This window comes from Phoca vitulina, unplaced genomic scaffold (genome assembly GCF_004348235.1).
Source record: "Phoca vitulina isolate PV1807 unplaced genomic scaffold, GSC_HSeal_1.0 scaffold41, whole genome shotgun sequence".
Lineage (NCBI taxonomy): Eukaryota > Metazoa > Chordata > Mammalia > Carnivora > Phocidae > Phoca > Phoca vitulina.
The window spans coordinates 13,888,160-13,903,197 of NW_022589744.1; the positions used below are offsets into that span (position 1 = coordinate 13,888,160).

A 15,038-nucleotide genomic window follows, 5' to 3' on the forward strand; every position below is an offset into this window, starting at 1 on the left:
GTGCACGTGAGTAGCTGTCCCCAGCTGCTGACACCAAAATCCTGCTTGAACCTTTACTGAGGCCATTCCTATCCCACTGTCCTCGCAAGACCTACGTCTCCTTGCCACAAACCCACCTCCCTCCCCCCAAGTTCACACCCTGCCCCGCCTCTCACTTAATTCTTTCCGGTTTCGTTCCCTTCCTTAAGACCCACTGGTTGTTCTCTGAAACATAATGTTACTTTGCACAGAGCTGTTACTGTTCTTTTTGAAGCAAGACAATGTAACCCGTTTGGCCTCAGGACCGGATAATATACATTCTTCAAGAGTGTTCAAGACCTTCTCTTAAATCCCGTGAGCACCACCTTGCACTGGACGCTCCGAGCTCCACCGCTGCCCAGGGTGGTAGAGAGAGCAGGCTCTGTTAGACTGTTCCTCACCGTGTCTGGGCCTTGCCTGGGAAGGACGTGGTACAGGCCCAGGGGGCCCAGGCCAGAAGCTGCCTGTAGTGAGTTCAGTAGTGACTAATTCTTTCCAGAGCCTGGGAGAGGAAGTAACAGGTGTCACTCCCAAGCCAGAGGCTGAGAATCTGCCAGGCCTCCCTCCCCCCTCTTTCTGGCTGAAAAGGAAGGACTCGGAAGCTTCAGGAGATGGTGGGGACACAGAGGGAAAGAGCCCAATTGCCCGTAGAAGGTCACCCAGCAAACGTCCTCACTGGTCTTGGCAAGGAATGCCCACCTTTTGTTTGCCCCTGAAATCCTGGGTTTATTCGCTACAGCTGCAGTGCCCAGCGCCTCTGTGGCTGGCGTACTTCTGCTCCCAGATCACAGGAAGTCAGGATAAGTCTTTTGGGCCTGGGTGTTGTGGGGTGCTGCGTCCAGCGCCAAGCCCTAGCATCGAGGACCACAGCGGAGGGGGGTTCAACACACCCAGTGTGCTGGGGAAGCTGTCCTACAATGACGGGGGCCACCATACCCCGGTTTGCTCGGGGCAGTCCTGGTTTATACCTATTGACCCCACTCGTTGAAAGCACCCTCCTTCTCTCTCAAAAGCGTCCCCGTTTGGAAGATAAATTATATAGAAATGAATCTTCCAGACAACTGAATTTTACCCTCTTTAAGTTCACACATTACCACTTATAACAGGTGTTTTGGTGTGTCTTAACTGAGACTGGGATTTTATAGTTATCCTTGCTTCAAATCTCATAAAAAGGGGATAAATTTGCATTTGTTCTGAAAACAATATAAAACAAAAGGAAAGCACTGTACAGCTCTTTGTGCAGATGGAAGGCAAACATCACCAGGTGGGAGGCAACCTGCGGAGGGTAACCTGCTTGCACCCAAGGCACATCTTTGTTCGAGGAGGCTCGTGGTCCTCGTGGTCCATCCTCGTGGGATGTTGCAGGAGGCCAGACCCTGCCTCTGCCTGGGTTTGATCCCAGCCCCAGTGCTTACTGCCCAGGAAACTGACCTCTCTAGGCCTCAGACTCCTTATCAACCAACCAAGAGAGATGAGAGCACAGACTTCTTGGAGTTGGCAAGTGTCACCTGGGGTAACAGATGTGAAACCCTTGGTGTCAGTCCTGGCATGGACTCAACGTGAGTTCTGACTGGGGTTATTATTATTAGAATGATTTGCTAAGCAGTTGCCCATGGGGGTTTAGCATCGGAGTCTCCTGAGCCTGGGGAAAGGTCGTGAACAGGAAAGGGGCAGGATGTGTACGCGAGTCCCACAGCAGGCCTGGGACTGCTCTCCTCCAGAAGGCCCGCGTCCGGTCTTGGTGTCTGGGAACTTGGATTTCGGGAGGGTTCCCCCATTCTCTAAGAATGGATCCTGGGGCACCTGCCTGGCTCAATCGGTGGAGCGTGCAACTCTTGATCTCGGGGTTTTGAGTTCGAACCCCATGTTGGGTGTGGAGCCTTCTTAAAAAAACAAAAACAAACAAACAAAAAAAGAATGGATCCTGTGCCTCAAATGTTTATGCCGAACATCTGCTTTCCTTCCGGGAGCCTGGAATCCTGCAACATGCTGGGCAGAGGGTGTCTGCATGACGAGCACCCAGTAAAAACCCCCGGTGCCAGGTCTCTGTTGAGCCACCCTGGTTGGAATCTTGCACCTGGAGCCCCCCACTTGCCCACCAACTTTGCTTGAAGGGGTAAAGCAAAACATCTTGAGGAGGCTAAAAATAAACACGAAACTTTCAGCTTTGTTTCCAGGTCCCGTATGCGGCATTGCCCCTGCGCCCCATCTTGGATCCCATCCCCAAACCCTCTTTAGCACTCGACCTCTGTTATTGGCCCCCACCTGATACCCCACCATTTTGCAGACTCAGATTTGGATTTGCCTCACATTTTTGTTTCGCTTAATTGGAAAGGAATATTCCTCTCAGTCGTTATGGAATGAAAACAGAATTGTGTTTCTGAACGGCTTCTTTCCCAGTTTGTTTCCCAAAGGAGAAAATCTGCTATTGGAGCTGATGGTTTCCCCAAATCAAAGTGCTGTCTTTCACTGCAAAGGACTCACAGCAACCGAGCAGGGCAAGGAGAGCTGTGTGGGTCAGCTCTGAGCTCGAACCCAAGGCTAAAGATAGAACCTGTTCATACAGGAGTTTCAAAGTCTTCATGTAGAATCTGCAGTAATGGCAAGTTGTCCATAATAAAACTGACCCCAGTAAAAGATCTGTAGCTCACTGTTTTGTCGTTAAGTTAGATCAGGGAAAAGCCAGTGCTACCCAAACTTCTAGAGGTTTTAACCAGGCCTGGTGGCTGGCCCCGGGACCCTTCACATTGGATCCTGCTGTATCCGTTGCCGTGTTTCCATTTTGAACCTGCATGTGTCTGTTGGGGGTTCAGACCCAAACCCTCATGCACGTTCCTTTCACAGAATGAGCGAGGCTGAGGGGGGATGAATGGTGTCTGGAGACTCCCTAACAGTCTGCTTTCCCCATATGTGGGTCTTCAAACCGATTCAAAATTGTTTGCGAAGATGGAGATAGCTCGGATAATAACCGGATTATGGGTGCATGGAGTTTGTCACATCATTCTCTGCATTTTTTAAATATGTTTGAAAACTTCCATAATGAGAAGTGTTTTTCAGAAGTCACATTTGACCTAAATTACATAAAAGAAAGGAAATGGGGGCGCTTAAGTGTCTGCCTTCGGCTCAGGTCATGATCCCGGGGTCCTGGAATCGAGCCCCACATCGGGCCCCCTGCTCAGCGGGAAGCCTGCTTCTCCCTCTCCCACTCCCCCTGCTTGTGTTCCTTCTCTCGCTGTGTCTCTCTGTCAAATAAATAAATAAAATCTTAAAAAAAAAAAAAAAAAGAAAGGAAATGGGTAGCAGTTATCTTCTGGTGGGTTGTTTGCTAAGACCCCATGGGGCCTGCAGGTCCAGAGGGGCACAAATGTTGGGGAAGTTCATTTGCACCACATAGTCAAGTTTAAATTATGATGAGGGCATCTTTCCCACCTTAAGAGAAGGAAAGCAGGGATGGGAAGGGGAGGAAAACCTGCAGAAAAAAAGAGCCTCAAGAGCAATTGCCAGGTATGGCCCTCATTAGGCTCCTGATGCAAGCCAGAGGACCATAAGAAAGCACTGAAGAGACCACGGGAGACTTCTGAACACTGATTAGATGCCAGTGGATCCCTCAAGGCACCCAGGCCTCTCTTCCTCTTGGGGACACATGTCCACCTCCACGGGACAGGCTCCTCTGAGCATCGGATACAGCCACACAGAGCCAGGGTTCTTGATAATACTGTTTATTGTCCATTGACCGAGCGATCACTCAAGAATGATACAAAGCATCGGAAACATGCGCAGTCTGCTTGTCAACGTTCAACAGCTCTCACGTGTTCCCAGCACAGGAAGGTCTCAGACTTCATATTCCAGCAAAAACACATTGCCCAAAAGTTAAAAAAAAAAAAAACCCCAAAAAACAAGCAAAAACAAACACAATCAAACAAAGCTTTAAATTACGGCAGCAAGTCCGATATTTCTTAATACTTATCAAGCAAAGGTTTGAAAATAACTACAATGTAAACTTCATTTTAAATATTTTGAGTTGCTTGCATGAAGACAAGAATGGAAGGAGGAATGAGCAGTGCATAGAACATAACATATAAATTAAACAATGCCGAATGGAGAGCCTTCTTCAACTACGTGCACATTGCAATTGTTGACTCTGACGGTATCTGGGTGGCTCTGTCTCTTGCCTGCCACCGGGCACTTCATCTTGAATTTTTTGTTTCTGTTTTTGTTTTCTGCTCAGCATGGCTAGAAGACCAATGTGTGTGGATTGAGTATAAAGGCCATCTTTTAAAACCAACCAACTCAAAGATCCTTTACTTTGTAATGATTTGAACCAGAGAACAAAAGGTAGCAGATGGAAAAAGCAACCATACTCTAAGAAGGAAAGAAAAGATCTGAAGGAATCCACCATCATAGGCTAGCTACCATGCCATGCTTTCCATTCAGGGTCAAAAGCTTCCACGATGCAGAAACCTTAAAAAAAAAAGTGCAAGTCTAACACCTACCAAGGGTAATAAAAAACACAGCACAGGAATGATTACAGCTGATGTCAGAAACAAACCAAAACACTTAAAAAATCAGCAGAAACAGGAGTAAATGTTACATATGATAACACCATACAGGAGGCAAACAGGGGTGGGGTGTTATATTGATTGGAGGGGTCTGGTGTTCTTGTATATACTGAAATCACATGGACTGGTCCATCATGACATCTTACAAACTTTCTATCACTGTACAGCATGAAAGCACCCTTAACGCGGGGGCTGATTCCTGGCTATTCCCCTAGTCTGCCCTAGAAAGGGAAGTCATCAAAATCTATGCTGACCAGGTCCTGGCAGGCATGGGGGGCTACCTGCCACGTGGGGGTCAGGAGTCTTACGGGTGGTTTGGGGTCACCGCAGAGTACAGCAATGCTTAGAACGTGGTGACTCTGGAAGCATTCTGCAGGAGGACCACTCACAGGCTGACACACTTGGGTTTCCGTGTGTGCGTGTGTTTGCGCATGTGCTCGTGTCCATGTACGTTTGCCTAATTTGCATGAAAAATTCAGAACGGTTTATACCATATACAAGTAGGAAGAAAAAGATGACTTTTTGTTACTGAGAGATTTCTGCTTGCGTTAATCCCCTTTTTACTGGCCGCAGAAAGCCGTGCTCAGGGAACAGGTTCTCTAGTCCCCTAGGATGTTTTTTGACCGAGACATCGAATATGACAAATCTAAGTGGAGGCTGGTACAGCTGGGATTTGGGTTCACAGATTATCTGAGAATTGATCTTTAGAAAAATGAGATGTTGGCCGCAGCATCCCAGAGGCCCAGAAAGAAATTCACCGAACCCACCTACCTCCCCAATTTCTCTCTTCCCAGGTAAGACTTCACAACACGCCCAGCTAACTTCACTCCCAGAAATCCGTGCCCAGCGCAGTGACTGTCCGTCTTTGCGGGGGGAAGGGGGGTGTCACGGTAAAGCTGTGGCACCTGCTCAGGAGGGGCTCTGAGGTGCGCTGGGGGGCACAGCAGGACCCGGTTTTCGATGTCCTCGGGATGTGCAAACAGAGCACAACCAGCCTGCCACTGGCCACGGGCAACCCCTTGCAAAGCCAACGTGTGCAACTCAGCTGCATGCCTGATGCCAGGAGGAGGAGGAGGAGGAGGAAGCCAGACTGATTTCAGAAGCCTGGGAATAAACGGCAAGGGGAGCCAAGTGTCCCCCCAAATGTCTGCCCTTGGGGCAGAATGCCACGGACTGCCCGAGAGTCGGGGTGTGTGGTAGGGGGACTGAAAAGGACTTGGCCGAAGCTGAAGCTTGTCACCCGCATCGTACAAGGCCCTGGAGCGTGGCTCCCACTGCGAGTCTGCGGATTAGCAGGATTAACTGGGGCTCCTTCGAGAGCGAGCCACTGGTCCAGGGCTGCTTCTGAATTTATGGGAGTCACAGGTACTGGGAGTCCATGATGGGCACCGAGGAGACGGGCACCTGCAGGGGCGGGGACTGCCACCGTAGGGCCAGAGGTGTGGAAGCTGCAGGAAATGAGGGACATGCCCCTCTCGAGGTGAAAGGGACCTGGTAGGCCTGCTACACAGTCTTGCAACGACCCTCAAAAGTTTCTGCAAAATGCACATTTCCAGGCTCTGCCCTGACCAGGCCTGGGGGACTCCTACGTACGGGCCGCCTGCTCAGTGTTTGTGACGGTGCCAGGGCTGGGGCTGGGCCCATGCATCCCACCCCTGCCCGCACCCAAGGACGCCCAGGCTGGCGGATGGGGTGTGGGACCACGACCACGTTTAAAAGGGAAATGGGGGTGGGAGGAGACTCACACTAATTTAGACCCACTTGGATGACTGTTTTATTCATGCTGTTTCCGGGAAGGGATGTCAGAGCTGGACCAGTCTAAACTCTTGGAGGCTTTTCCGTTGGCCAAAGGGGTGCTGTTGGCCTGCTTACGGGTCCTCAATATCGAGAAACTCCTGCTTGGGGGGCGCCGCTCCGCGGTACCACGCACAGGAGCCGTCGCTTCTCTTGATGCACGCGAAGAACTTGGCCTGATGCCCGTTGATGTTCTTCTCCGTGACCCAGTCCATCCAGAGGCACTCGTCCGGAGACGAGATGTAGCACGGGATCATGGGGCAGCGCGTGATCTAGGAAGAGGGACACGGAGGCGGATCCGGTCAGGGACTGAGGCCGCTCAAGGAGGCATCTCCAGAGCCTAGCCACGCACCCGGCAAAGACGTTCAAGGGCGGTTTGTCAAATGAATGACCACATGAGCACAGTGGCAGGGCGGGACACGGGGGCTCGAGTCGAACCTATTCCATCAGCAGCCTTTCCTGAGCTCCCCCTACTCTCTAAGCAGCAGCAAGGCAGGCTGCCTGGGTGGGGGGGATGGGCTCTGGCGGGACCCCTGTGCACTGTCCCTGCGCCCCCAGCGACGGCCGGTGGCCCCTCTGAGCATGACACAAAGGCCTCAGCGTAGCCGCACCCTCCTGGGAGGAGAACGACAACCACAGAGGGTCTTAAATTTCCTGGAGCTGGGTTCTAGTCAAATAAAAAGGATGCTCTCTTGCTCTGAAGCATGCACGGGCTTTGGGGGGATCGGCAAGCAGCACTGGAGTGGAGGAAACTCAGGCCACAGAGGGAAAGGGAAGAACTCAGTTTTATTTTGTTTTGAATTTTTAAATTTAAATTCAACTAATTAACACAGAGTGTAGTATTCGTTTCAGAGGTAGAGGTCAGGGATTCATCAGTTGTATGTAACACCCAGGGCTCATTCCATCATGTGCCCTCCGTAGTGCCTGTCACCCAGTTACCCCCTCCCCCCCAACCCTTCCCCTCCAGCAGCCCTCAGTTTCTTTCCTATGCTTGAGTCTCTTATGGTTTGTCTCCCTCTCTGGTTTCGTCTTGTTCTGTTCTTCCCTCCCTTCCCTTATGCTCCTGTTTTGTTTCTTAAATTCCACATATGCGTGAAATCATATAATAATTCCTTCTCTGACTTATTTTGCTTAGCGTAATACCCTCTAGTTCCATCCAGATCGCTGCAAGTGGCAAGATTTCATTTGTTTTGATGCTGAAGAACTCAGTTTTAATTTCACGTTGGGCACGGAGCCGTTTGCTCCACATACACGTTGCCGTGGGTCAGAATTCACATTTCGAATGAGCTGAGGGACCGGCTGGCGATGATGTATCAGCACAAGCAAGAGCGCTAATCAGCAAAAGCCAGTCCCTGCAGCCTTCCGGCCCCAGACCCACTTCTGGGGGCAGAGCGGCCCTGGCACCTGGCGCTGCTTCCTGTGCCGGGGCCGGAGGCACAGACGGTGGGGACGAAGGGCGGCAGGAGAGAGAGGACCCAAGCCTGGGGCCACGGAGGCCCGTCTACAGCGGCGCGTAATGTTAGCACGGCTCCAGCTGGGTGGGCAGGGGGAGGGGCACAGGGAGAGGGACAAAACAGACTCCCCGCTGAGGAGCCCATGCAGGGCTCGATCGTGACTTGAGCTGAAGGTAGATACTTAACAGACTGAGATACCCAGGGGCCCCTCTGGGCTGCTTTTAAGAAGGGGGCGGGTGTCAGGATTCTCTGTGGCCCCAGGGCATGGAAATGGCTGGGACGTTCTTTCCCAAGGCACTCAAGTCTTTGCACTTGTGCATCCATAGAAAGGACTCACAAGAAGCATCTTGTTCTCCCCACAAAATTCCTCCCCCTGGGAGGCTCTCCTTCCTAGAAGCTACAGGCCACACGGCTAGATTGCCCGGACCTCCCAAATATCCCTCTGCAGGGGCATGCCTGGGGCTCTGTCCCTGGCCTGATGGCCTCACTGGTGGAGAGGCCGTACCTCCCCAGAGCCCTATCCTAAGGACCCCGTGGATGGAGAGGTCCTGGAAAGCCAGGGATCAAAGCCCGGCAGTCTCCCTGGAGACAGACGTGATGAGGGAAAGCCCAGAGGAGGCGGCACCAGCTTACCTTGCACTCACAGCCCATCTGGTACCTGTGGTTCAGGCTCTTCTTCTGGGTGGTGCTCAGGGTGTCCCAGGGCACAATGAAGTCACACAGGGTGATGTGCATCTTGCCATTCCCCTCGGCCTTTCCTGAGGAGACAGAGATCACCAAGCTCAAGGCAGGCTGCTGGTCCCCCTCCTCCTGCCGAACCCCGTGCCCGAGTGCAGCTCGGGTGTATGGGGGCTCACTGCTCACAATGCCGTGGGCTGTGGGCGGAGCTGCAGCCTCTCCAAAATCCCCGTGTGGGAGCCCTGACCCCCAGCATCTCAGAATGTGCCTGTGTTTGGAGATGGGTCTTTCATGAGGTGATTAAGTGAGATCACATGGGGGGGCCACATCCAATAAGAACGGGGTCCTTATAAGCTGAGATCAGGACCCAGACAGGCACAGAGGGACAAGCATCAAGGCCACGGGGAGGAGACGGCCGCCTGCGAGCCCCAGGAGAGAGGCTTCGGGAGAGCCAGCCTTGCCCATGCCTGGATGCTGGATCCCCAGCCCCCAGGACTGCCAGGGAATCAATCCCTGGTCTGTGGTGCTTTGTTACAGCACCGTGAGCTGACGGATACATCACGGATCGTTTGTGCGGAGTAGAACGAACACTCCAGAGCACTTGGCAGACACAGGAAAGGACACAGTTGGAAAAAACCTCCCATTTTCATTACAGCGAACACTTAAGACGCATTTCCTTCCAATACTCCTTCACACCCGTGTATTCGCACAAAAGAGATCACGTTGTATGTAGATCATGTTGTTTCCCATTTTATTTTTCACACACATTTTCCGCCATTTGATGTTGAACTTGTCTGGGTTTTTCCACCATGAATAGCAAAAACACGGAATTTTATAAAATTGGAAATCGGCTCCGAATTCCCTTCAGGGCAGGGGGAGGAGGCGGCACTGTTTGTCTTTTTGACCTCAGGCTCCTGATTCTGCTCCTTCCCTCTCCTGCACCGCAGAGTTCGTGCTGGTGACAGCCTTGGCATTAGCCAGGCAGGACACAAAGACAGGCAAGTGCATTCTGGTGAATGGCAGAACCTAACGAGGGCTGGAGAGGTCATGTCAAATCTCAGCCCTCCGGCTGCGATGGCACCTTGTGAAGAGCCACAAGGGCGGGGTGATGAGCCGCAGAGGGAGGCTCCCCGAGGGGCAGACAGGAGCCTCGGGTTGCACCCCGGGCTCTCCACTTGACAAAGCTCCAGGACATCCAACTTAATGATCTCAGGCACAGCACGGCCGTGGAGAATCCACTAATAGAAACAGAGTTCGGTGAATAATGCTGCTTGTGTGCTAATAATGCACCCCTGCATCGAATCAATCGCACCGCAATCTCTGGCCAGGGGAAACGTGGGTTGGCAGGCCTGAGGCTACGAGTGGGCACGGGGACATCCTGTGTGTCGGGCAGGTCGCAGGAGGCACCCCCTGGATGTGAATTCTGATGCTCTCTCTTCTGTTTTAACGACTCCCCTTACTTTTGGGAGCTCTATTTTCCCTTGTGTCTGTTCGGACTTAAATGACATTCCAGGTGAATAAAAGGATCAAGGAGCAGGATTGCTACTGCAGCATTTATTCTGAATCCTAACTAATGAAAGAGAAGTGTTCGGGTGGCTCTGAATACTTCCAAAATAAGTATTTGGCTTTTTCTTTTTTTCTTTTTAAGAACTGTACAGCCCTTTTCTATGAGTTCAGAGTAGCTGGTGGGGGGGGGGGGGGGGAAATGGACAGATGACAAGTAACTCATTCGGGTCTCCTTCCTTCCAGAATGTACGGCCAGAGTAGGTATATACGGACAGTAGCCCTCCTCCGGCCCCGCCTTGTCGTGCTTGACAGGGGGGCGGGGTTCGTGCTGGCTCCGCCCTCCAAACGCCTAGAGTGACGTCCGTGGCCTCACCAGGCTGCCATCCACGTCTGCTTCCTGTTGGTCTTTGCCTTTCTTATGCCTCCAGCTCCTTAACCAGATCATAAGCATGAAGGGTAAAAGTTCAGTCTGAATCCTTTTTTTATCTGCAGTTCCTCGCACGTAGTAGTTGCTCAGTAAAAGTTTACTGACAACGACATGGGTATTTGTTCCAACAGTTTGCTTCATCACCCACCTTCTTTTGCTGTTGATCTTTTCATCACCAATCCAAGCTCCCCGCCGAGAGTAGGACATGGAAGGACACGGAGATGCAATGCAAACTGTCTGTCTTCCATGGCCCTGGCTACGGGGCTCCTGTTTACCTTGGATGTCACGTATAAATGACATAGCATCTCAGAATGTTCCAAAGGACACCCTTTCTGTACCGGTCCAGTTACTAAGACTTGGTTGGGCACGCACCATGTGAACATCTGTTACAACATCTTCCTACGTCTGCCTTGGAAAAATGCACAGTCCTTCTTGGAGAGAAAAACAGGAATTAATTAAAATTTGTAACTGAGGGCTGTAGATTTCTCTTTCCTCTTGGAGGAGAACGCTGCAGAAGAAAACTATAGGGCCAATTCTATTACAGTTCCTGAACATGAGCGTCTCCTGGTGCCCAGCTCAACATGTGAACTTGAGTCATCAGCCCAAGAGGCGGTGGGCTGCCTCGGGCCATGCGGTCACTCCTGGGGCTGCTGCCAGCCCTGGCTGAGTGGTTTACTGTGCCCCGTGATTTCTGGGTGGCCCATCCTGACTCCAGGACAAGATGGAGAGTCTGTGCTCAGAAAGTAAACACCAGATTTGACCCAGAGCCACCTCACTGAGCTGGGGAAAGGAGTCAGCTCAGTGAGGTCCCCCTATAATGGGTGGGCTCGCCCCTGCTGGACGTGCCTTCTGTGGATCTTAGACTCCAGGGCCAGTTAGGAAACTCAGATGTGCCCCATGTCACTTGCTTGCTTCCAGTATTAAACGTGAAACAGTGGAAGATGATAGGCACACAGTTACAAGCAGATGTATCTTCAAACAAAATGTATCTTCTTCATTTTTTTTACAAGTGGAGCTACAATTTGGACGGTTTCAGTTGTAGCAAGCCTAGCAGATGTGCGCTACAGTTACTTGGAGAATTGTCTTCTAGTTCAGACTGGGGACAGTTTAATGGACCCGTGTGTAGGAACAGAGCAGGACACATACATGTGACGTGATAAATGACCTCTGATGGCAAATATGAACGAGTGAGCTTCTGCATGAGAATATCAACATTAGCAGAGTAACGGAGATGATCAGGCTCTCTGCCTTTGACTCACGATGCTTCATTTGGACACAGAAGCCTTTTCCTTCCAGAAAAGAGGCTGAGCAAAATAGATAAAGAGATTCTCCTACCATGTCCCCCGAAATAACACAAAGCAACCACTCACAAGATAATCACCACCAAGCTGCCGTGTGCAGCCTCCATCCTCAGCTCTTACTCTGGACCCACACTTTCGAAGCAGCTGGGGTGGCAAGACTAAAACCAGGACCACACAAACAAAGAAGCAGAGTGCCACGGGCCTGGGAGTCAGGAAGACACGCCCGGCAGTGCAGCCCAGGCACGGGTGTGCTGAGAAATGCCTAACAACTGGCTCCCTCCGGGGGGAAAGAGCTGCAGTGCCCGGCACCTGCCAAAATCTGCTGCAGATGCTCGTGCCCTGATTTCAAGGTACCAATGAGATATCAACCAGAATTTAACAATCGGCCTGGGAAAGTGCACGTGTGAAAGTTCAGGCACACACCACCGGACCTGGGGCACATCGTTCATCTCTCTACTCCTCCGTTTTCCTCATCTGTAAAATGGGGACCATATAACAGTGCCTTCATTGTAAGGGGTTATAAGGATTGAACGGAATCCACATGAGAAGCTTTCCGAGGCCGTCAGGGCCAGGAAGAGGGCGATCCTATTTCTATTAACAGGGAGACGGCGAAGCTGGTTTGCATGAACCCAGACCTAGGTCACCTTCCCTCCCAGGAGCCCACCGGGAGAGGACCCTGGCCTGCCTCCCATCCGTGCCTGCTTCGGCAGCTCTGCAGTCTGGTCGGCTGCCTCTAGAGGGTGGTGTGAGGAGCCAGAGACCAAGGGCGAGGTGCTCCTTTTAAGGGTTTATTCCCCAGAGACCAGCACACAACCTGGTGCTGAAAACGGGAAGCCGTTGGTTCCTTAGGGCAATAAGTTCCCTGAACCATGGGAGGTCTCGTCTCCCTTCCCTTCTCTCCACAGCTTATATTTCTGACCATAAAAACAATAAATGTCATTTGGAAAATTTTATGAATACAGGGAAGCAGTAAAAGGAGATAACACTGATGCTGTCCATCCTGGGCACATGCGGACCAGGTCGTCTCCAGCCCTCCCCGGGCGCCTGCACCCCGCGCCCCGTGTTTTGTGCACCTGCCCTGCCTTGCCCTCCCCCAGGTCACGGTGACAAACACCGTCAGGAAAGTCCCTGCTTCATGATTCTGTCCCCATACCTGTCTCTCTGGTTGACTTTGTTTTTCTTACTGTAAAAATAGTAGATACTGCAAATGTAAAATGGTGCAGCTGCTTTGGAAAACAGTCTGGCAGCTCCTCAAATGATTAAACATAGTCACCATATGCCCTGAAATTCTACTCCTACGCATCGGCCCGAGAGGGATGAAAACACAGCCACGCAAACACTTGGTGGCGGGTGCTAACAGCAGCATCGTGCATACGAGCCCAAAGGTGGAAACAACCCCAGTGTCCATCAGATGACAAATGGGGGAACACACTGTGGTCTATCCTGTCAAAGAAATAGTATTCGGCCATAAAAAGGAGAGGCGTTCTGATTCACGCTATGTGGCTGAACTCAAAAAATGCTGTGCTGAACACGGTGCTGAGCGAGGGATGCCAAGACAGACAGGACCACAGAGTCTACGATTCCATTCACAGGACTCTGAAGTAGGGAAACCCACGGGATCAAAAAAGAAATAGATTGGCGGTTGCTGGAGCTGGGGGGAGGGGAGTGGGGGCTGGGGAGGCGGAAGAGCAGAAGGGTCCAGGGTTCTCCGACTGTGGCCGTGGTTGCAACCCGATGGATTACCCAAACCACTGAATGGCGCCCCTTAAATGGGTGAATGGTAGGCTGTGTGAGTTATAGTCAATAAAACTTAAAAAATCGTGGATGCTCATAAGAAAACATTTAGAAAGGTCAGAAGTGCCCATCAAAGAAGAAAAAAAAATCTCTCATCATCCCCAAGGAGAGGGACAGAAGTCTTGATGGAGCGACGAGCCAGGGACACAGATGCCAGGCAAGAGTGTTTTAGGGGAGGGAGGGGATGTTACCCAAGGAGAGGTGACAGCCATGTCCTCTGTCCCACTCACTCCACATTGCATCTCCCCCCGGCAGGGACCCCACGTGCGCGGCCCAGCCGGGGTCAGTGCCAAATCCTCTGGATCCTTGGATCCGTGCACCTGCCACCCGAGACGGTCTCTCCCTCCTGAGCTTTCGCTCGCTGCTCACAGTACCCTCCCCCCAACAAAAAAAACCCCTGTCTTATTTTCTCTAGTTTCTTCTCCTGCCCGCCCCGCCCAGGGGGAGCGTGTGTGCACTTCCCTCCGGGGTAGCTCCTCCTGAACTCCTGTCACGCCGGGCACAGCGCGAGCCACCTAGTGGGCACCTACCTGCTAAGTATGTGATTTTTTAAATATTCTCAGTGAATGGGGGAAAAAGTACAAATAATCCAAACAGAAGAAAATCCCCCAAGTCACAGAGATTTGGATTCAGAATGTATTTTTATGATTAAATTCGGATTGTATAACAAAATATAATGTCAGACTAGGGGAGCTGTCCCCTCCACTCCCCCCGTCTCCTCCCAAGTTGTGAGCTGACTCCTGGTTCCCTAGGGAGCATTTCTAGCGTCCGGCACGAGCCTCCCTTTCAGGAACAAAAGGCAAAAATTCTCAACTCTTGGCATCCACCCGATCTCATGTCTCCCGTGAATACTGGCTTACTGTGTTTCCCCATCAAGTCACACCGGTTCCACTGTTGTGGGGGGCAGGCAAGAACGCACCAGGAATTCTTGGACGGGAAGAGGCAGGGAAGCCCGGAGACTTCCGACAGCCTCACGGGGTCAGGGCTCTGCTTGGCCTCACAGTGTCTCAGGCTCCGCGTGAGCCGTAGCCCTGGAGCCCAGGAGACTCCGCCCCGGACAGTCCCTAAGAGCATGCCCATGCCTCTCCACATACGCACCTGCAATGAGATATTCCTTCTTTCCTCCGACGTCCAGTGAGACCCCACATACGGCGGAGGAAGGAGCCGTGTAGATAAACTCTATATCCTTGTCAGGGCCTTTGAACATCTGGAAAGACGAAGGTGAGACGTGAGCAGAGCTGGCCTGCACAGCTAAGGAAGTCTGGGGCCCCCCTGCCCGAAAACATCCTGGGGGGGCAGCCCAACCTGCCCCTGTGGGACCCCCAGCATGGAAAAGCGGAGGAGCTAGATTAGAAGGTCACCTGCAGAGAGATTCTCTGGACACATCCGGTCAGCTGTCAGCAGGCTGGGCACAACGGGGTCCCCGGCACCCATTTCCCATAACACGTGGGCTCTCCCTACCACCGACAAGGTCGTATCAGAATCTCCAGGGAGAGGCCTGTGTATC

At 51.9% G+C, this 15,038-nt stretch overlaps 1 protein-coding gene across 1 annotated transcript in view; it reads right to left on the bottom strand.

Moving 5' to 3' along the window:
* Positions 1-3,721: 3,721 nt before the first annotated feature.
* TIMP2 (TIMP metallopeptidase inhibitor 2) overlaps positions 3,722-15,038 on the bottom strand; it is a 44,821-nt gene continuing 33,504 nt past the window's right edge. Inside the window, exons 3-5 of the mRNA XM_032429469.1 lie at positions 14,630-14,738; positions 8,459-8,583; positions 3,722-6,643 (exon numbers count right to left, since the gene is read on the bottom strand). Of these exons, the coding sequence (XP_032285360.1) occupies positions 6,446-6,643; positions 8,459-8,583; positions 14,630-14,738 (432 nt within the window). The 3' untranslated portion in view covers positions 3,722-6,445. The remainder of the gene's footprint in view (positions 6,644-8,458; positions 8,584-14,629; positions 14,739-15,038) is intronic.